Below are 23,553 nucleotides of genomic sequence, written 5' to 3' on the forward strand. Positions count from 1 at the left end.
CATTTAAAGTTTTATAAATTGACAGACCGTATATCAAACCAGAGAAGCATCATGTGGAATCGAAGTATTTTTACAAAAGCTGCCATCCAAGCTTGGTATCTTCTGAAGATGGGTTTCAAAGAATAACAAAGGAAGTCTTGCTGTACAGAAAACATGCATTCATATTGGCAAACAATTACAGCTACACCATGTACTTACTTACTTACTTATGGGTCCTGGGCACCCATTCTGGTGCATAGGGCCGACGTGAAAGATTTCCATCCTGGGCGATTACCAGCTATCGCCTTGACCTGCGGCCAGGTCAAATTGCCGTCGACTTCTTTTATTTCTTTGTTGAGGCTGCGCCGCCATGATCCTCTGGGTCTGCCTCTGCTGCGATGTCCTGCTGGATTCCATTCCAGCGCTTGTTTGCAGATTTCGTTTCCGCCCCGACGTAGAGTGTGGCCGACCCACCCCCACTTTCGTTGTCGAATTTCGGTTTGTATCGGTTGCTGGTGGCACCGACGATGGAGGTCAGCATTAGAAATCCAGTTGTGTGGCCACCATGCCCGAATTATATACCGCAGGCATCTGTTGATGAACACCTGCAGCCGTTGAGTGTTCTCCGCTGATACACACCACGTTTCACTGGCGTATAACAGCACAGATTTGACATTGGAATTGAATATTCGAATTTTGGTGCGTTGACTAATCTGACTGTTCTTCCAAATATTTCTTAAGCTCGCAAAAGCAGCCCTCGCCTTCTTGATCCGTGCACCTATGTCGATCTTGGTACCGCCGTCAGACGCCAGTTGGCTACCAAGATATTGGAAGTTTTCGACGTTCTCCACTGTTTGCCCGGCTACTGTGAAGCTGGAAGGGCCGGCCGTGTTTACATCCAACGATTTGGTCTTGTTGACATTGATGTTGAGACCTGCCGCTGAGGAGCGTTCGGCAAGATCGTCTAGCTTACTCTGCATATCAGAGCGCCGTTGAGCTAGTATAGCAATATCATCAGCCAAATCGAGATCATTTAAGTGCTCCATAGTAATAGGCTGCCACAGCAGCCCACGGTTTTGATCACGGTCAATGGCGCCTATCAGGATCTCGTCAATTACGATGAGGAACAGTAGTGGTGATAGTATACATCCTTGCCTCACTCCAGCTACAACCCGGATGGGTTCAGACAAGACCCCGTTGTGCAATACTCTGCACGTAAAGGCCTCGTACTGCGCTTCGATGAGGCCGATGATTTTCTCAGGAACACCCTTGCGTCTCAGGGCACCCCAGATATTTTCGTGATTGAGTCGGTCGAAAGCTTTTTCGTAGTCAATGAATACCATATACAGGGACTCTTGGAATTCATTGACTTGCTCCAAGATGATACGGAGCGTGACAATATGGTCCACACAGGATCGTCCGGCACGGAATCCCGCTTGCTGTCGACGGAGAGTCGCATCGATCTTCTCCTGGATCCGATTTAGGATCACTTTGCATAGAACTTTGAGAACAATACAAAGCAACATGATGCCCCGCCAATTATCGCATACAGTGAGGTCCCCCTTTTTGGGTACCTTCACTAACACGCCTTGCATCCAGTCGGCCGGAAAAGTCGCGGTGTCCCAGATATTGCGGAATAGTTGATGCAACAGTTGAGCGGATATTGCGGGGTCTGCTTTGAGCATCTCGGCTGATATGCGATCGACCCCAGGGGCTTTGTTGGATTTCATACTTTGGATGGCTGTTTCTATCTCATGCAGTGATGGAGCTTCGGTGTTAACGCGACTAATACGCCGAACCCTAGGCGGATCATGCTGAGGTGTTGGTGGCCGGGTTGACACTTGGAAAAGTTGTTCGAAGTGCTCAAACCAGCGTTTTAGCTGGTCAGTGGGGTCGGTTAACAGTTGTCCAGTCGTGTCTTTCACGGGCATCGTCGTATTCATCTTTGCCCCGCTAAGGCGTCGTGAGATATCGTAGAGAAGACGAATGTCGCCGGTTGCTGCGGCTTTCTCACCTTCGTCAGCAAGGGAGTCCGCCCACGCTCGTTTGTCCCGCCTACATGAGCGCTTAACTTCCCTTTCTAGAGCCGAGTATCGTTGACGGGAAAGTGCCTTGGCTCCTCTGGTTTTCGCCCGCTCTATCGCGGCTTTGGCTTCTCACCGCTCCTCTATCTTCCTCCAGGTTTCATCGGTAATCCACTGTTTTCTCCGAGTGCGTAGCTCACCCAGATTATTTTCGCTGGTAGTGATGAAGGCATTCTTGATGGCGGTCCATTGCTCTTCTACGCTGCCACCTTCCGAAATATTAGCAGCACGAGTCTCCAGTTCTTCGACGAAGGACCTTTTCACTGTGGCATCTTCCAGTCGGCGTGTGTTAAATCGACGTCCGACTCTTTCCTCCTGTTGACGAATCCGCGCAATGCGCAGACGCACCTCGCCGATGAGGAGGTGATGGTCGGATGCGATGTCAGCACTACGTTTATTCCGCACATCAAGAAGGCTCCGTTTCCACTTTCGGCTGATACAGATGTGGTCAATTTGATTTTCGGTAAAGCCGTCACGGGAGACCCACGTGACCTTGTGAACCGGACGATGGGGGAAGAGCTATCCCCCGATCACCATGTCGTTATTGCCACAAAACTCTGCCAACAGTTCTCCGTTTTCGCTCATTTCGCCGAAACCATGGCGTCCCATGACAGGCTCATAGCTCGAGTTGTCGGATCCGATCTTCGCATTGAAGTCGCCCATGTAGATCTTGATATCACCCTTCGGAATCTTATCCACGACAGCATTGAGTTGACTGTAAAAGTTCTCTTTGTCCTGCAATTCGGCAGCATCGGTTGGCGCATAACATTGGACTATGGTAAGGTTTCGGACCCGTGTTCTAAATCTGGCGACGATTATTCTCTCATTTATAGGCTCCCACTTCATAAGCGCGGCGTAAGCTTGGGCGCTGAGCAAAAAGCCAACCCCACGGTGCCGAGGAGCGTGTTCACCTCGCAGGCCAGAATATAGCAGAATCTGTCCCGATGGTATTCTGTGTTCTCCAAAGTTTGGCCAACGGACTTCGCTCAGTCCTAGGATCTCCAGCTTCATGCGACACGCCTCGTTGGTGAGTTGTGCCAGTTTACCCTGCTGGGCTAGGGTTAGTACGTTCCATGTTCCAATTCGTGTCCGTTGTTTCGCGCTAAAAGTCGTTGCCGTTAAATCAGTTCGTAATCTTTCTCTATCGGTTTCTTGAACATTTTTTGATGTTTCGGGGACAGTAGGTTGTTAGCCTAAGGTTCCCTATCCGCCGTGATGGGGCTGCCATCTTAGGTGTAGCTTCCGGGGAAGAGCATTTCTTATTCAGCCGCTGGATGCCAGACAAACGCTGTTTGAGCCGCACCTCCTTGGTGAACAGACGCTCGGTGGACGTACCTCCTCAATCTAGCTGAAGTCAGAAGGACTACAGGACCCAGGCTGCACTACCAGCTCAGCACGCAACTCTTAGCTGGCGGTCATTTGTCATCCGTCGACCCGTGGAAGCATGAGGTAGGAACTTGTGAGGACTCCGTCGACTCACCATTTTGCAGCCCATGTACCCGTGTTCAAATCTCGCTGGGATTTTTTTTTATTTTCATCCGAATTTTCTGACATCGTATTGCTGACTACAGAAAGTCTGAAAAAAGTCATGCCAAGTGTGTATACAGGGTGATTACTATTTCCTGTCAGTAAAATAAGTAATCATAGGAAAAAGATGGTTGTATGAATTTTAATTACCAGCGCATATTCAGTTTTGGACATCTATACTTTTTGTCTTCACTATACATGGATAACATATTTATTTTTTTTACCTTAATTTCCAGCCACATGCGTTGTTTCAGAAGCATTACAGTTAACACGCACGTTATTCAGAAGCATATATTTTAACCAAAAAAGACATATTTTTTCTGCTAAAAATTTCCATAATCAGTCTCATGCTATTCCCAAGTAAGTCAAATCGATTGTGGTGGCATGCTGCTTCAATCAGGGCAGTTTTTCCAGCGGAGTTAAGTCAAAAATACGTATCTGTGGAAAACGTGCGTGCCAGATGTAATGCTTTCAAAACAACACATATGACTAAAAACTAAGGTAAATGAAAAAAGATTTAATCTTTACTTTGTTAAAACAAACGTTATATATGTATAAAACAGGATGTACACTGGGAATTAAAATTTATACACACATTTTTTATCTACGATCATTTACTTTACTGACAGAAAATAGTAATCACCCTGTATAGCCTCCACTTTGGTATGTTGGGAGCCGGATCCCATTCTTGGCACTTTTGATTCACTTAGGCAGTGGGATTTTTTGAAAGTCACAGAGCTCATATTTTGCCACATTATGCGTCGTACTCAAGCGCTTCTTATTGTAAAGTTTCAGACAATTCGGTCGAGAAAAACCCTCCATGCCAAAGTAAATCAGTGAAGTGCCCAGGTGGTTCTGCACCTTATATAGCCTTTTTATGATATACTGCATGAGTGAATTGTTTCATAAAGAATGAGGTAAAGGTCGGACTTGATTATCCGGGATTCGATTGTACGGAATTTTATACTTGATAATCCGGAAAATGTTTTTTTTTTATATTCTCGTTTTTCAGTTTTTATGCATAAATTTACACATATACATAACCGAGCTACACACTCGGTTACCAATGGCTTGTAGGATGGGATCATAAATCATGAACCAAGATATTTAATTTTCTTTACTTCAGTTTTCGATTGAAATATTCAGATATTTTATTCCCTACAATTTGCCCGACAAACTTTGTGAATGTGAATGGGAATGTGAAACAAAATTATATTTAAAAAAGTTTAAGTTTTTTACCCCTGATATTCTCAATTTTTCCCGTGGAGATCTTAGACTTCTTGTACACACAATCACGTCGAAACAAGAACCCAACTAAGAAAGAAGAATCTGGTGAATCCGTTGACTCGTTTTCAAGTTGTTTCGTGACAAACGAAAGCCATTCCATTTTTAGTTATATAGATAGCATAGTCATGTATTTATTGTATAACCGACCATTACAATCTATATATTATTGGTACAATCAGTCAGTGCGATTATTTTACAATATCTTACTTTGAAATCAAGCCATGAATTCCATTCATATTCTAATGAGTAAATGAATGAACACAATGATTTTGCATTTTGTGTGTAAAAGAATACTGAACGCATCTACATTTAGGCGCATGCATGTCTTAACGCTAAGGGCCTTGATAGACCATACTGAAGGCGGCTAAGTAAAAATTTCAATGCAATTGAGAATATTTTCAGATTGATGAACTAGGATCCTTATTGGGTTTAGAGTTTTATTGGTAAACTATTTTATTTCTGGTAATTTATATTAAGGTGAATAAGGTACCTTGGTCACTCAGCATATAAATTTCAATATAATACGTTACCGTTTTGATTCATATTACAGAGAGACAGAAAGTCTAAGTGACTTATAACTCATCAATAAGCATATAAAATAAATCATTAGATTTCTCGTCAAAGCGGTCTATGAACGATATTTAGAACTTAACAAAACGCAAATTTTTATGCAAAAATATTGATGATATCCAGTTTAGTTCAAAAGTTATTAAAGTTTTTGTGATAAAATATATTTGTTTTTCAAGACATTTTATTAGATTTTCAAAAATAACACATCTGTAATTTTTTCATGTAATATACAATATTATTTTGTCTTTTGAATGCCGTCAAAAGATATTTTTTATGTTTGCCCCAATCAGAGATATTCAGAATCAAAGAAGGCATGTTTTTGAGAGAAAAACAACAATAACTCCCAAACGGAAAAAGATAACGAGTTTCTTCACTCACCAAATTACGCATTTTTAAAAGCTCTAAAAGTGTTGCATAGACTACTTTGATGAGAAATTTGAATTGAAAACTCTAGAGCCAGAAAACCAGTTTTGTTCGGACCACCCTATGTCACCGTAGGAAAATAGCTCTAAATCGGCCAATTTACAAAAAAACTTTTTTTGGCAAAGTTGCTTGAAATTGAATGGTCTACAACTTTGCTGGAGCATGTATACTATAGTTTCTACAAATCAGAAAGTTGGTTCCGCAATTTCTATGAAAATGTGGTCCACCCTAATTTTCATCACCAAACAAAGGGCCTTACTAATGCAAACAACTTTTTAGAACACCGTTTTCGTCTAATGTTTCATTCTAAAGCTCAAAATGCATCTTTCCGCGTAAAACTGATTCCTGGACCATAGTACAATATGGTAGATCTGAAGATTGAGTTGTGTATGCGCATAAAGAGCGAACACGAAATTATTGCGACACATTCAACAGGGCATAACTTTTCTACCATTGGGTAAAAATCAATCAAATTTTGTACACTCTCTCATTAATGTGTATTGCTTACATGCTGTCAAACTCGAAGTCGTGTCTTTCGATTCAACGAAAATGGAGGTGAACCAACGCGAGTCGAAATAACAAATTCTTTCCAAACACCTGCAATTTTCTGACCTGTCGCACCGGCAGTTGGGAAAAATGTTGAACATTCACCATTCAACTACAGAGAACAGACATGGAGGCTCGAACAAAATTCCATCCAAATCATGTGTAAAGGTTAGAGTCAATCATCAGCGCCGCCAACGTAGACAGCGCGACATACAAACTTGTTTCGACCACTCGATGGCACTAGTGAACGTAAATATACATTGGCATACAAAGCAACGCTAGCGACAATTGACAATTTTTGATGGTGACACTAGCGCCAAAATGTAAAAAACGGCAAAATTGAAACTCCTATATTCTGATGACAGCGCCACGTAACAGGAGCCTAACGACATACTTTGAAATAACCAGTACAAAGCTTTACACACGCTGAAGAATAAAGATGAACGTCTGTTCTCTGTGATTCAACCGTCTCCAGGGTGCTGAAGCGGTTCCAGGAGCGGTTGACGTTGGACCACGGCAAAGGAGCTGGAAGAAAACCGGGACCGGAGAACAAAAGACGGAGGGAAAGGTGAAGCGGATGATTAAAGCAAATCCCAACGTCTCAAGCCGTGATTTGGCTAAAAAGATCGGCATGTCGCAGAGCTACGTCCAGAATGCAAAGAAGAGAGCTGGACTACATACATACAAGGTACAGAGCTTCCCAAACCGCAATGAGCGGCAACAATCGACGGCTAAAACTCGGGCACGGAAGCTCTACGAGAAGATGCTGACAAAATATGGCTGCTGTGTGATGGACGACGAAACGTAAAACGTTAAACGTAAAGTTTTTTACCGGCAAGAGCAAGTTCGATGTAGACGACAAATTTAAGAAGAAGAAAATGTCGAAGTTCGCCTCTAAATATCTCATTTGGCAGGACATCTGCTCTTGCGGACTGAGGAGTGAGCCTTTCGTGACAAAGGGCACAGTAAATGGCGAGATCCACAAATCTGAGCGCCTCGAGAAGCCTTTTGCCGTTCTTGCAGCAGCACGACGAAGTTCCTATTTGGTATCATGGCACTATTCTAAAAGTGCCCTGGAGTATTATGAGGCCAATTCTGTCCATTTTATTCCAAAGGTCATGAATCTGCCAAACTGTCCGGAGCTGCGCCTGGTGGAGTAGTACTGGGCAATAATGAAGCGGAAACTTCGGAAGAGCAAGAAGACAATCAAAGACGAGAAGGACATGTTAAGAAAATGAAAAAAAAAAAAAAAAACTGAGAAACTGGTACCGGATGACACTGTAAAGACTTTAATGGAGGGCATCAAGCAAAAATGCCTTCAATTTTACAATCAAGGCTCGATCGATTAACTTTTCGTTTGATTTTTGAAGTAAATATACTTATGTATAAAACTAGCCTTAAATTTTGGTTTGATTCTATACATTATAAGAAAATTGGCATGACATTTTCAGTGTCGCAATAATTTCGTGTTCGCCTTTTAAAAGGATTGAATAAACCGGGTTATACTCTTTGTTATTGTTGTAACTTCAACATTTCGGCATCCCGTTTATTGCTACACTTTATGGGAAATACCTAGCTGGCCAGAATATGGTGGTCATTCCACAGCAGACGCAGTTTGAAATACTGATGCTTCTTCATGCTTATCATGCGGGGATTGTTAGAATGTAACAAATGGCACGTCGTACTGGTTCGGAGTTAATGCAGATATTGAAAATTATGTTCATTTATGTGAAATTTTTAACAGTATGGCTGTCATTTATGAACAGGAAATTGAATGCAAATGGATATCAACTTTGAAACCGTTCAGCCGAATTCATGAAGCTTTTTAAATTTTAATCATAGTACATTGTGACAGTTTTTCTAAATGGCTGGAAGTAGAGCGGATGAAGTCTGGAACTGATTGCGAGAAAGTTCTTAGGAAGCTGATAGCTTACTTTGCGCGATTTGGTCTTCTAGTTGTGGTGGTTTCTGATGGTGGACCTCTTTTAAATGCTTTCAAAATTATTGATTTTCTCAAAAAAAAAAAAAAAAAAAACAGAAAGTAGTTTTGCTTAAAAGTTTTCCTTATAACCCGCCCATCAACGGTCAGGCTGAAAGGTTGGAACGAACGGTAAACGATGTAATGAATAAAATTTAAATTTAAACCAGAAGTAAAAGGTTTGCACATGGAAGATCAAATTAACTTGTTCCTATTTAATTATCGAAGTATCGAAAACCCCAAGATGGCTGTTCTTTCAATTTAAAACCATTTTTTCTTCAAAACGGGCAATTATTTAATCAATAATCTCTTACGCTTAAATTCTAACTCACGTGAGCATAATGGAAAGGTAACATTCTTACGGCGAGATAGAGGATGAATGGATGGCGATCATAAAACCGCCGATCATTTCCCGATCGGCGGGGGTTCGATTAGCGTGGAATCACAATTATCACTGGGAAACAATGAAAACGAGTATTGTCGCTAAAACCGAAAACTTAGAATTCACTTAGGTCTAGCTTTCCTCCCTTTTTCTCTTTGTAGTATGTACACGTTTTCAGCTAAAAATAATTAAATACTGGGGTAACTCTAGTTAATTACTAGATGACTTTGTGTGTACGTAGAGGTACTAGCGCTAGGGTTGCTTAAGGTCTAAAGGGTTGTTCTGATGAGCTTATGGAAACCGGAAGTCCGACTTGTTCTCGGTGGTATCGGTTTTGACCACTGCTGGCGTAATGTTTGCCGCCGCCGGGGCTGGCTCGACGGCCTTTGGTTGAGCGGAAGCAGGATCACTTCGCTTGAAAACTACTTTCGTGCCGGCTGCGTCCTTGCGATCCCAGCCGTGCTCGATTTCGTGATGATGCTCATGTGGATCCGGCGAAGGGAACCACTCGGAAATCCATACCGGTTTCCAGATTTGCTTCCAAGCTGGCACCCAGATTTCCTTCCATCCGGGGACCCAGATCTGTTTCCAGGCTTCCTTCCATTCCAGTTTCTTGTCCGGAACCCAGATCAATTTCTTGCTTGGCTTCCAAATCTGAACCCAGGCAGCCTTCCATTCGAGTTTCTTCTCTGGCACCCATACCTAGGAAAGTAATGGTTTGTAGATTTCAACCTATAAACTGTTCTTCATACAAGATCGACGTCAATACATACCTGCTTTTTCTCAGTTCGCCACACTTGTTTCCAAGCTTCCTTCCACGCCAGTTTCTTATCCTCCACCCAGATTTGCTTCTTGCCTGGCTTCCAGATTTGCTTCCAGGCAGCCTTCCATTCTAGCTTCTTGTCCGTTCGCCAAATTTGCTTCTGTTCTGTTTTCCAGATCTTCTTCCACGCCGATTTCCACACCAGTTTCTTCTTCCACAGATCGTGACTGGTGTATTCCCATCCGTCGTGATCCTTACCCAAGAACTTCTCGCCTGGAATGCCTACCTTCACCCACGCCGGATACCAAACCTGTTTCCACGCCGGGACTTGAATTTCCTTCCAGTCGGGGACCTGAATCTCCTTCCAGACCGGTTTCCAGATTTGCTTCCACGCCGGCACTTGGATGTCCTTCCAGGCTGGCACCTTTATCGGGACCCAAATTGGTTTCCAGATCTTTTTCCAGTCTGGCACTTGGATTTCTTTCCACGCGGGAACTTGAATCTCCTTCCAAACTGGTTTCCAGATTTGTTTCCAGGCTGGGACCTGCGGTGACAATCGAGGCGGGTTAATACATTCGAAATTGGTGCACTCAAACCTCCATTTACTTAATTTGTCGGGGGTGCATTCGAAATGTATTGTATGTGGTATGAAATTTTGTAGACTAAGAATTAAACTTGTCTGGCAATGCTTTTGAAAAACTATGTCGACTCTATGCTAATGTGTCGAAGTGTTCTTGGTTAGTCACAAACTCCATAGGAAACAGGTTTTCAGATCTACAAGCGTAAACTGTAATCTCTGGAACATTAATACCCATATATAATAATAAAATAAATATTCTGTTGAAAATCAATGAGTTCAACGTTATCAGGTATCAGAAGGCCGGCTCCAGAGGCACGTTCTCCGCCATTTGGGAGATTTGTACCATCGCCATATTTGAGCCTATTTCATCATCTACCCGATGGGAGAGGAAACGGAAGGGAAAAATTGGAGGAAATAGGAGTGGGGTCCCTTGAAGAGGGAAAATCGCATAAGCGAAATGAGAGCATGTAGCTCCATACCACAATGGGTTCGAGCAGCGCCCTAAAAATGGCACTGCAAAACGCATGAGCGTAAAGAGAGCCTATAGCTCATTACCACAGCGGGTTAAGAATAACAGAAGGTCCTGAAGATTCAGGTTTCTGAAATTAGTTCCACTTAATAAGTGTTCACCAAGTAATTGGAATCGCAATTACGCGAAAACTGGATAGTTACATATCAGCTGATAAGGTGATAAGAAATTCCATGATCGGAGTCACAACTATCACACACAAATGAATCAGCACGCTGAATATTTGCCAAGTGATAGTTGAGTCAGCAGTGGCCAGTCAAGGTTGCAACCAAGAGACTGCAATTCAGATTTGACAGATTTGTTAAATACTTAGCCACCCTTGGAGATGGCTCAGTAATGTACATTTTTTTGTTGGACGACATGACTCCAATTATTCCAATATTGCTTGTGCTGAGTTGCCGTTCAAGAATCTCTGAAGCTTCACCCAGCACTTTGAAATTGAAATAGCTGCCTGAGGGCCAATGAAGTCATGCGATGCTCCGTTGCGAGCTAATCCATTAGCCAATTCATTCCCAGCAATGGAAGAATAGCCTGGAACCATACAAGGTAAACAGAGTTCACTGAATTCAATTCCTCAAATTGAGTTCAACGAGCGATAACAAGCTTAGACCCTGAGTTGGCCGAAGCAAGAGCTTTAAAAGCAGCCTGACTATCTGACATATTCCTTTACAAATAGTCAGAAGTCCACTCGTCCCGTGAAGGAACCTGCACCATTGCTCCGGGTAGCACAGGAAGGGCTCAATACTGTAGAGGGCGCCCTACACACTCCACAGGCTCCGTTTGCGGTTAGGTTTTATTTAGACCCCCCTAACCATTCATTCTAAGGCACCGAAAGCTTAAAGCCGCATGAATTAGGGGTTACCTGTGAGGTGGACTTTTACCACCGGAACAGGCAGTCCGTAGTGTAAATTCTTAGCCAATTGAAACAACCGCTACTGACACTACGCGGCAATCTAGACTGATCGAGAAAAGGAAGTTAACATTGATGATTAAGGCTAAGTAGCCCGTCATTCGTTTTAGCAGCAATGATGACTTTGCTCCATGCAATTTCAAAGTGATAAAACTCAGTCTTAATAGTTTATATTGGCTTGAAAAAGTATCAATGTACGTGCTAACATGCATAAAGTATGCTGATACTTTTTCAGCTGTGTCAGTGCAAAACCAATTGATTTTCTTGGATTCAAAATCGTGAGATGAAATAACAACAATCATCATACAAATTTCAATGACGGCCTACTTCGCCTTAACTCCTGACGTGCCCAAACAGCCCGCAAAATCAGTCTTCAAAATTTCCTTTGCATTGCGTTGCTTTAATTCATAAAACAAGGAGAAAGAGAATGCATGATCCTCATTTTCCAATCCAACAAGGCTTTGATTTGCTTCTATCATTTTGGTGAAAATACTGCATCATTTATCTGGATCATTTGTGGCTATTTTAAGTAGGCAGATTACGCTGCAGGGGAAATATAAACATTGTTGGTAAACCTAGCAACCAACAATGTTTTCTTTTCATTGCGAGTTAACAAAGTGCGCGTCAACAGTTAGCAATTGAAGTTGCTTCTCTTTATCTAGGACAGGACGTGACAGCTCAACTAAGACTGCCCCGTTGTGTTTCAGTCGTTAGCCTTGACGATACAAAAGCCAGTGTTACCAGTATCCTTTTGAAGCGAATCTTGTGAACAAATTCAAATATAAAGGCTCATGATTTGATTGTTTCTTGTGCGATTCATTCATTTAGTGCATTAAAGATGCAATACTAAAAAACAAATCAGGTGTTAATTCAAGACCGACGATATTTCCATTATATTGGTCTCAATTAGGCATTTTTATGTATTTTAACATTGAAGGAGCACATGCTTCGAACCTAACATCGAATATGAACAGATTTGAAACAAAAAGATTTCATTTAAAATTTCCAAATTTTTGATGAAAACTCTAACAAATGAACTAGCAACACGGCCGGGCTAGCAACAAAGTACCCTGTTACAATCAAACTCAACGATGTGAAAGTAGGCCTTTGCCAAAACGACCAATGAGAAGTGGTCTTTTTTGACAGGCAATTGGTTTCATTTTTGTACTTTGACCTGTCCGGTCTTGTCTTAGCTCTTTATGGTAAACGATCTTGTGTGACCAGAGTGATTGTTCCAAAAGGGCTATCTATTCAGAATTCAAGTAATTTAGTGTTGTTTCTCTACGCACTAGGCACTACTATATTCGAGCTGTCGTTGAGTATCAATTGAATTTGCGCATTTATTTTTAAAGACGTTAATGCAATCTTCTTATTCCAGCCACAATCAGCTTCAGTTGTCTTTCCTGAAGAAAATGGTATGATGTTTCATCAAATATGTATGTTATGACATTGGCATCATGCTCAAACAGGAGCATAACCTCTGAAGCGCTGTTGGCAATATAGATCATTTTACGGAGGTCAAATATTATTGCAGCGTTCAGAACATAGAGTGGATCTTGATCTTCATTCAATACTATACATATTTTTATTACAATAATAATGTTTTTGAAATGTCTGAAAAAGATCTACTAAATAAAAAAAATATAAAAATATTGTATTATTTGTACGCATTTCTACCCTTACTTTTAATTCAACAAACGTATCAAAAATTTCCTTTGCAAAGTTCATTATACCCAAGCATGTTCTATGATGTCCGGATGATAAAATCTTACCAGTCAAGTAACTAAATTACAGTTTAATTCGCCCTGCTTACTAATAGAGTGCAACTATACAACTAGCATACCCTATATAAGCCGCATATGAACCAACATGAGCGAATGACGGACTAATGATTATTTGGTCAGTACCGTTTTTGAACATATAAATTATACATTTTGAACCAAACTATTGTTTCATAGACAACGAATTATTTGACTCAGAGAAAGTATTTACCCTTGGTAGGAAAATTTACATCTCCTTCTTCTACTCTTCACTTTGGTATTACGTCCTCACTTAAAATCACGAAAATTGTTTCACATTCCCGTTTACGAGAGCAAAATAAAATGGGCTATGGTTTCGAACAAATAGGATTCGATCGAAAGTTGGATATGCCGTAAACAAGTATAAGGGTGAGATTCTATGGCCAAGATATAGGTGAAAATCTTTGCCATATTTTGTCTATGTTTACCGAGGTCTGGAGTATGCAGTTTGCTTTGAAATGATTTTAATCAATGATGCATTATTTTTGATCAAGTGAGCACAGGAGCAATTAAATGCAAAAGGCGCGAATTCTACGCGAAGCATTGATTTTTCCAAAGCAAGCTTTTCAAAATATTGCTGTGTGCGTTGGAAATGCAAATAGCAAATGCGGGAACACCAAACGCGGTATGATCTTTCACAAGAAATACGATGTCAAAGAAACATTTTTCTTGCTAGGGTGGCGGTGATTTATATAATCGTTGCTAGGTGTCCTTTGATCGTTTTGTGTTACCGCATTTGGAGGACGTTTTGTCGAGATTTGCATCTCAAATGCAAACAGCAATATCTCTGCAGCAATGATGATCTTTGAAGACTGCGCAAAATAAATAATAAATAAATACGAACTGTTCTAATTCTGAAGGCCTTGACTTACAACAGTGATCTTTTGAAAGATAATGAACATGGTTACGGACTCACTGAATTATATTCTACCAGGTTTTCGTACAACAACTGTTCAAGATAAAAATATAGATTTGTGATGGCTACACGAAGAAATCAGACTGCCCAAAAAATAAGTTCTTTTTACTCAAATTTGGGTAAACTGTATTTAGTTTTTACCCACGGTTGGGTTGTTTTGCCTCTCTCGCAATAGCAATGTTGTCAAAAACAGAGAGAGATGCACCGACCCAGCGTCGAAGTTCAATGGAATAAGCCAAATTTGGGTTCTTTCGAGTTTACCTAACGTTAAGTTGTTTTAACCCATCACGGAGACTTCGAAAGATACCGCTGGGTAGATTTTTTTTTGCACTGGGTTGTTTGTTTTGCCGCTGTCAAATGAAAACAACCTAATGATAGGTATATATCAGTTAACCCAAATTTGGGTTATCCCACGGAAGAGCCAAATTGCGTCAAAAGAAGTCAAAGTTGGTTTGATTTGCGGCTCCGTGTATGGCAGTGGTCATTATGAAAAGAACACACGGACAATGCTGTATCGGGTCAGCACCGAGAAGCTGCCCTCTAGCACGCTACGCGCAACCCTGGTTAGGTGGCCTATCAAAAACTTTACAACAACTAAGAATGGCAAAAGTAGAGCAAGCGAAAGAGGAAGTAGGGGGAGGGGGCGTTAGGCCCAATGGTTACAGCTCATACAAAAATTTGATTATTTTTAAACAAAAAGGGTTACGGACGGATAGGAAGGGGTCAAACATGGCCAATTTAAGCGTTACGTAATAAATAGACGTTGCCAACGATTGGACAGTCGGATCTTGAAACGTTAGAAATTTGAATGAAACCACGTGTGTGGGGCTCCTGATTCGTGAACTGCGAAATGTCGGCGTGAACGCTGACCGAAATTGCCGGATGCGAGCTCGATAGGGCCCCTCTTGAGGACTGCTGGAGGACAGTCAAAGCAGCCACCAAAGACGCTGCCAAAAGCATTGTCGGATACGTGGAACGGATCTCAAGAAACGATTGGTTCGACGAGGAGTGCCAGGAGGTTTTTTTAGAGGAGAAGAATGCAGCGCAGGCTGCAATGCTGCAGCATGGTACGCGACAAAACGTGGAACGGTACAGACTGTAGCGGAAACAGCAAACCCGCCTATTCCGGGACAAAAAGCGCCGCCTTTAAGAGGTGGAATGCCAAGAGATGGAGTTGCTGTACCGTTCTCAAGAATCGCGGAAGTTTTATCAGAAGCTCAACACATCCCGCAAAGGCTTCGTGCCGCGAGCTGAAATGTGCCGGGATAAGGATGGGAGCATTTTGACGGACGGACGCGAGGTGATCCAAAGGTGGAAGCAGCACTACGATGAACACCTGAATGGCGCAGAGAACACAGGCACAGAAGGTCAGGACAGCGAAGGCGATGGCTACGTCAGCACAGCGGACAATGGAAACCAATCAGCTCCCACGATGGGGGATGTTAAGGATGCCATTCAACAGCTCAAGAACAACAAGGCCGCTGGCAGGATGGTATCGGAGCCGAACTCATCAAGATGGCCCCGGACAGGTTGGCCGCTTGTCTGCATCGGCTGATAGTCAGAATCTGGGAAACGGAACAGCTACCGGAGGAGTGGGAGCAAGGCGTTATATGCCCGATCTACAAAAAGGGCGACAAACTGGAGTGTGAAAATTATCGTGCAATCACCATCCTAAACGCCGCCTACAAAGTGCTATCCCAGATTCTCTTCCGTCGTCTATCACCTATAGCAAACGAGTTCGTGGGATTCGATCAAGCAGGTTTCATTGACGGCCGCTCGACAACGGACCAGATCTTTTCCATGCGGCAAATCCTCCAGAAATGCCGTGAGTACCAGGTCCCTACGCACCATTTGTTCATCGATTTCAAGGCGACATACGATAGTATCGACTGTGTAGAGCTATGGGAAATCATGGACGAGAACAGCTTTCCCGGGAAGCTCACAAGATTGATCAGAGCAACGATGGACGGTGTGCAAAACTGCGTGAAGATCTCGGGCGAACACTCCAGTTAGTTCGGGTCTCGGTGGGGACTACGACCAGAGTTGCTTAATATCAATCATATCAGCTGATGGCTGATGGTCTAAAACTATCACTATCACTTGCCAGCTATCAATATCACTTTGATTTGACAACCAACAACAGTGATGCGACATCGCACTCTAGATCATAATCACTGCGGAATGAGTGATCACGTGGTAATTATCCATGCTATTACTGTTTTTCAGTGACCAACAAATAGTTTCACCCTATCTGCAACATTGTCAAAAATATCGTACTGATAAATTGCTTAATTTAAGGCTAAACTTAATCCATCAGTGATATCCATAGTCTATCGTTATCAATGCACTTGTGATGGAGTAGACAGCATGATATTGATATGATGTTGATTGTTCCGAATTGTATCGCAGTCGGCCTGTACAAATCAGCAAATTTTAAGCGTTGATAGTGACAGCGAGCAACTCTGACTACGACAGGGCGACGGACTTTCGTGCCTGTTGTTCAATATTGCGCTTGAAGGTGTCATGCGGAGAGCCGGACTTAACAGTCGAGGCACGATTTTCACGAGATCCGGCCAATTTGTTTGCTTCACGGACGACATGGATATTATTGGGACAAAATTTGAAACGGTGGCAGATTTGTTCACCCGCCTTAAACGCTAAGCAACATGAGTAGGGCTAATGGTGAATGCGTCAAAAACAAAGTACATGCAGGCGGAACTGAGCGCGACAGGGCCCGCCTAGGAAGCAGTGTCACGATAGACAGGGATACTTTCGAGGTGGTGGACGAATTCGTCTACCTCGGATCCTTAATGACGGCTGACAACAACGTAAAGAGGGAAATACGAAGGCGCATGATCAGTGGAATTGGGCCTCACAAGAACCTGCGGTCAAGAAAGATTCACCCCCGCACCAAATGCACAAAGCGCTCATAAGACCGGTAGTCCTCTACGGGCATGAGACGTGGGCGATGCTCGAGGAGGACTTGCAAACTCTTGGGGTTTTCGAACGCCGAGTGCTAAGGACGATCTTCGGCGACGTGCAGGAGAACGGCGTGTGGCGGCGAAGGATGAACCACGAGCTCGCTCAACTCTACGGCGAACCCAGTATCGTGAAGGTAGCTATAGCTGGAAGGATACGCTGGGCAGGGCATGTTGCAAGAATGCTGGACAACAACCCTGTAAAGATGGAATCGCTATTCCCGGCCACGCCCATCTTTACCGTAACTTGGGATTGGGACACCCGAGTGGCGATGCCTGCTCCCAAAAAGACCCCGTGCTGGTTGATGGGTGACATTTCTCAGATGTCATGGATGTCAGGACCTTCCGAGGCCCTAATATCGACTCGGATCATTATCTCGTTGTAGCTAAAATTCGGGCGCTGCTATCCAGCTTCACGAGTTCCAGAACAACCAGAACTCTGCGTTTCAATATACAACACTTGTCGACAGATGAGGCGGCACAGTACCACCAGCAGCTAGACGAGCAGTTGGGAAGAATCAACGTTGCTGGAGATGTCGAAAGCCTGTGGGACCCTATCCACGAAGCTGTGACAACAACGGCGCGGGTAGTGATGGGCACTGGTCAACGACGAAGACGAACGAATGATCGAGAAGGGTATTTGCTGACCGATAATACGACGGTGGCTGCCAGGTGGAAGGAGCACTTTCAGAAATTGTTGAACGGTGAACATGGAAATGTAGCGAGGAACAGGATAAACGTTGATGCTGACGATCAAGCTGTGGACCCACCGATCATAGGATAGGTTAAAAAGGCTATCAGCGAGCTAAAGAGCTGAAAGGTTTCTGGAAAGGACGAGATCCCGGTCGAGCTTCTCAAGCACGGAAGTGAGCAGCATTATCAGTCGATCCACCGAGGTATGGGAGGACGAAGAATTGCCCACCGGCTGGTTTGATGGCCTCATACGCCCAATCTACAAGAAAGGGCACAGACTGGAGTGTGCCAATTACAGAAGGAATATCCTGCTGATTTCGGCGTACAAAGTTCTGTCGCGCATCCTGTTTAACAGACTGACACCGCTCGAGGAGCCCTTCGTCGGCGAATACCAAGCTGGTTTTCGTGAGGGTCGTTCGAAAACGGACCAGATGTTTAGCCTGCGAATGATCCTATATAAATTCCGGGAGTATAACTTGCAGACTCACCATCTGTTTATTGGTTCTAAGGAGGTGTACGACTCAGTGAAAAGAAATGAGCTGTGGCAGAGATGTCTGAACATGGTTTTCCGGCGAAACTAATAAGGCTGATACGTGCTACGCTGGATGGTTCGCAATCAAGTGTTCGGATCGCAGACGAGATGTCAACCTCGTTCGTGACGTTAGACGGGTTGAAGCAGGGAGACGCACTTTCGAATTTACTGTTCAACATTGTACTCGAGGGTGCTATTAGGAGATCTGGCGTGCACCACGAATACGCTGGCTGTACGCAGTGAAAGAGGACCTGGCGACTCTAAACGTTCGGGACAACTGGAGAAGTTTCGCCCAAGACCGACAAAAATGGAGCTCTACAATACGCCCGGTAATAGCGTGACGCTACGCTGTAGCCATCGAGGTTTCAAGGTATAATGGGACGCCAACCAAGAGTCGGCTGCAGAGGATTAGCCCTGCCGAAAACTCATAAAGGACCGAATGATCTCTGGTTCCTATTTCAATCTGAATACTTATTCCAAAAAGTTCCTGATTTCAAGAAGGCATTCGTTACGTAAATGGAACGTAAACTCAAATAGAAGTAACGTAAATGGAGGTTTTAGTGCACACGGGAGATTCGCAAAAATGGTACAGTCCAGGCGAACGATCAAGTAGTAGTGTTGTTCGTATAAAGTGCAGTGTTTCGTCTTACCGTGCGATTTGCTTATAGTATCTATAGCGACAGTTCTATGTCACATATTACCGTCCTCCTGTCTCAGTGGTCAAAAATGATTATGACGGTCCCAGTCATGTGAAAGCAAACAACCTCCCACCCTCATCCTACCTGTATGTCCTTCCACACTGGGATCTGCGTTGGCACCCAAATGGGCTTCCAGATCTTCTTCCAGTCCGGTTTCCAGATCTGCTTTTTGCCCGGTTTCCAAATTTTCTTCCAGCCCTCCTTCCAGATGAGCTTCTTCTTCCAGAATCCCGGATCGGGATGATGCTCCTCGTGGTGGTGTTCCTCGATCACCGGTTCCACGTGGTGCAGGTGCGGATCGACCAGGGGTTGCACCTGCAGATTATCTACCAACGGTTCCTCATGGTGGTGGTGCTCGTCGAAAGAGATGGGCAAGGCTGGCGCCGGATAGTCGTAACCGATTCGCTTCTGGGCGCCGCCCGTTTGTTCCTGCACATTGCTGTTGTGTGTTTCCTCGGCTTTCTGGTCGATGATGGCTTTAGCACTAACTAAAGTGACGATTTGTAGCAATATACCGAGGGTGACCTATTATTGAGAAAGATAATAAAAAGATATGTTAGAATTGCGTTTGAGAGAAGAAGATGCAGGATCTCATGATGTGCTGCAAATTATGATTGTTGCAGTTTGTGATAAGAAAGACATTCTCTCGAAGCCACTTCTTAAATAACTACTAGTAAAAGTTTGAAGTTGAGTTATCTATAAAAAATCCTATATGATCACAACCTTCAAAAGATTCCACTAAAAACAATGATCAACTTTAATTGCACTTCTCCAACATTTAAAAACCGTTTAAAACCCATATAATTTCAATGCAAAGCGCACCGTACCGTTTCGATGACAGACAAACACGTATAGTCGATAATCGCCCATTACAGCCCCCTAATTTGTACGCTCAAATCTAACGACCAAGGCTTATGTAATTCCGATCGAGTTGTATCGATAGGGTTGTACTCTGTTACAGTTAAAGATCTCACACGGGGTACAGGGAGTGTATGTGGCAAACGCGTGGGTAATCGACAATAAAGCATTATTACACATGCACAGAGTCGTGCAGTCGTCGTGATGCACTGCGAAGAATAATCCATGGGCTTCATTCATCGGCAATTGTTATTGGGTGTATGCAATTACATAAAAATATCACATCATTTGTATATATCTCGGCGACGAAGGGAGAAAAGGGAGTTTTTTTCTTGGAGTGAATCATACACAGGTGATAAAGCTCCGTAGTTATTTGTAGAAATATAGTTTTTATATAATTTGCAGAAATTCTAATACGTGTATATGATATTGGGACTTTTAAAGTTTTTTGACGTTGGATAACGTCTTACGGCAACATACTGGGGTACAATTTCGAAAAACGAAAAATCGCTCGCGTCACGAAAAGTGGTTAGATTTTGACTGTTAATAACTTACTAATGCCCGGATAGATTTTCTAGATTCCTGCACCAATCGATTGGAAATCTTTCTACGAATCTACTCCAACAATGAAAACTATTGATTCTCATGGCTAAACTATTGAAAAATTGAGAAATATCGAAGCATGTCTTATTTTTCGAAGAAAAGCACATTTTTCCTGTGTATTCCTGACACAGACATCATTGAGAGATATCTTAGCCACTTTCGTCTTTCGAAGGGAAACGCCCCTTTCGGTCTTCTTCTTACTTCTCTTTATTATCTCGTGTTCAGTCGAAGCCAATCAAATTCCACTTCACGCGCACGCGCACGACCGCATTTTAATTCAATCGTCTTCGGTAATCTTTTGGTGTGTTTCTGTCTAAGAATGGAATGAAAACCCAGTTCGATGGATTGTGACTACCACCAACCGTCCTTATCAGGACGACAATTTAATTTTGAAAGAGAGTTATGAGAATTTTACACCGTGAAGAGCGACATTACTGGTGAATGGATGTGATGGATTCATATTTCGATCAGTCATTTGCCACATGCATGCCAAAGCAATCAGTATAAACTTGTCGAATTGAAAGCTAAAACTTATCAGCAACAGCTTTGTTGATGATTTGATTTGGTAAGAAATTGTCGATCGAAACCAAATAAGCGCATAGAGAAAACTGCAAAAATGCTACCGCCGCCCGACGGGAACCTAGCTAAAACTTTGTTTGCCGTTGAAAAACTAATCATCCGAAATTTAAATTGGTAATTAAATAAATTAATTAATTAATAATAGGTGAAATATCTTAAGCCGTAACTCTTTTACGTGGAATACATTGTTGTGGCTCTGAAAAGGGCCGTTTTGCTTGAAATTGCGTCCTAATTCAATTTAAACTCGTTCGCCACGGATACGACGAGCCAGCTAGAAGGCCTTCGGCATGATGGTGACACGCTTGGCGTGGATCGCGCACATGTTAGTACCCTCAAAGATAGGCCTCGCTCGCTTCCTGCTGGGCCATGACGCCAAGCTGTGTAATCGCAAATCGGTCTTGAAGTCCTGAGCGATTTCACGGACCAGGCGCTGGAAATACAACTTGTCGATCAGCAGCTCCGTAGAATTCTGGTAGCGACGGATCTCACGCAGAGCGACCGTTCCTGGCCGATAGCGATACGGCTTCTTGACTCCTCCGGTGGCTGGGGCGCTCTTGCGAGCGACTTTCGTGACCGGCTGCTTGCGAGGGGCTACTTTCCAGCCATCGTCGTAGTAGTGTTCTCTGGACGGATTGAAACAAACGAATGATTGAATTTGCGCGGCTGCCGGTCCCTTTTATGACCTTCTCTTGCGAGCGAGCGAGACGAACAGTGAACAGCGAGCGAGCAAGAAGAATTCATCCATCGCGTACCGCATAAAAGCAGCCGAGCCGGCGGCCGAGCATCAGTTTTGTTACAATCGTTGCCGAAGTTAGACCGGCCTCGGAAAAGGAAGCGCCAAGCGTGACAACATCCAGTGCATCATCACCAAGCCCGCCATCCGCCGTCTGGCTCGCCGTGGCGACGTCAATCGTACCTCCGGTCTCATCTACGAGGAAACCCGCGGTGTGCTGAGCTGAAGTCATCCAGAATTCTGTCGGCTACGCTCTGAAGTGGCAGGGCCATACGCTGTACAGATTTGGAAGCTAAATCGTCCCCATCACCGACAGCAAAACTACCACTGAATTCACAAAACCTGAGCATGAAATGGCGATCGACGATATCCTCACCCAACCGTCCTTTTCAGGACGACAATTTAATTTGGAAAGAGTTTCGAAAATATTTCACGCAACATTATTGGCAATAGTCACAGCAACAGAACTGTCGGTGAATCAAAAATAATAGTTTTGGTGAAATTTTTAGTGATTTGCGGTAAACATTTTACCAAAATCAGTAAAATTCCAACAATATCTACAAATTTTGTTTACCGAACGTTCCGCTGCTGAGTTATTATCGAAATTCGTGACTCACCCTTAGTGTGTGGACAAGAAAACCAGCATCAATAATTTACAATCATTAAGGTGAAGAAGAATCGAAGCCAAACCTCAAATTTTCAAGAGCACGGATCTGGAGAACCGAAAACCCGTTTGAGCTGAAAACTTAATCGATTGGTCACCACCAGCGAGTGACCAATCGATTATGTTTTCAGCTTAAACGTATGTATTGAAAATTTGAGGTTTGGCTTCGATTCATCTTCACCTTAAGCTGCTGCAAATCCAGTGTCCGGTTTGTGAAATCGCTGGCTACGAGATGGCTGAAGAAAATCAGCTCAAGCCGCTTGTTCAAGCGCCCATCATCATCGCCACCGCAAATCTTATCGGGCGAGGAGGATTTCAACCTGTTCGCTGGCAAAATGTGTCCGCGTTACTCGATTCTCACAGTTCAATCGGCCCTTTTCAGTGCCAACAAATGTGTCCTAAAGAGTTATTTGTGTAATATTTGCTAATGTGTTTACCATATTCTTACATTTATTCATCTCGTAGCATCATACAATATCTGATTAGTTATGAATAATTGACAAAACGACAAATCGAGAATGTTTCCGAGTCGTGCTGTCGGAATGCAATAAATATATTTTCTATTGTTAAGGAATGATTCAAATATTACATAACCCAAAATGTGCCAGTTCTAGACCCCCTCCTTCCCCACGTAACAACTTTTGTATGGAAGATTTAAATTGTGTATAAGGGCTGTAACACTATGGAAGACCCTCTCCCTCCCCCTGTGACGTAACGATATATTTGAACGATAAGGCCTGATGTCGTCACTGCGTTCGCATGTTTTCCAATCTCCGTTGTGATGCGCCGTCATTGCCAAAGCCAAGATAAAATTTTCCTCAGTACCGCCAGATGCAATTTCTTCTTAGCAGACGCAAAAGTTATCTTCTTTTGACGTTGGATAACGTCTTACGGCAACATATGGGGGTACAATTCAGAAAAACGAAAAATTGAGCATGTAAC

General features: G+C 43.2%; 1 protein-coding gene across 1 annotated transcript in view; it reads right to left on the reverse strand.

Annotated features, from left to right (window-relative positions):
• Window positions 1-8,671: 8,671 nt before the first annotated feature.
• Window positions 8,672-23,553, reverse strand: part of LOC5564802 — a 63,241-nt gene continuing 48,359 nt past the window's right edge. Inside the window, exons 2-4 of the mRNA XM_021846059.1 lie at window positions 19,259-19,699; window positions 9,550-10,083; window positions 8,672-9,478 (exon numbers count right to left, since the gene is read on the reverse strand). Coding sequence (XP_021701751.1) covers window positions 9,068-9,478; window positions 9,550-10,083; window positions 19,259-19,699 — 1,386 coding nt within the window. The 3' untranslated portion in view covers window positions 8,672-9,067. The remainder of the gene's footprint in view (window positions 9,479-9,549; window positions 10,084-19,258; window positions 19,700-23,553) is intronic.

This window comes from Aedes aegypti, chromosome 2 (assembly GCF_002204515.2).
Source record: "Aedes aegypti strain LVP_AGWG chromosome 2, AaegL5.0 Primary Assembly, whole genome shotgun sequence".
NCBI lineage: Eukaryota > Metazoa > Arthropoda > Insecta > Diptera > Culicidae > Aedes > Aedes aegypti.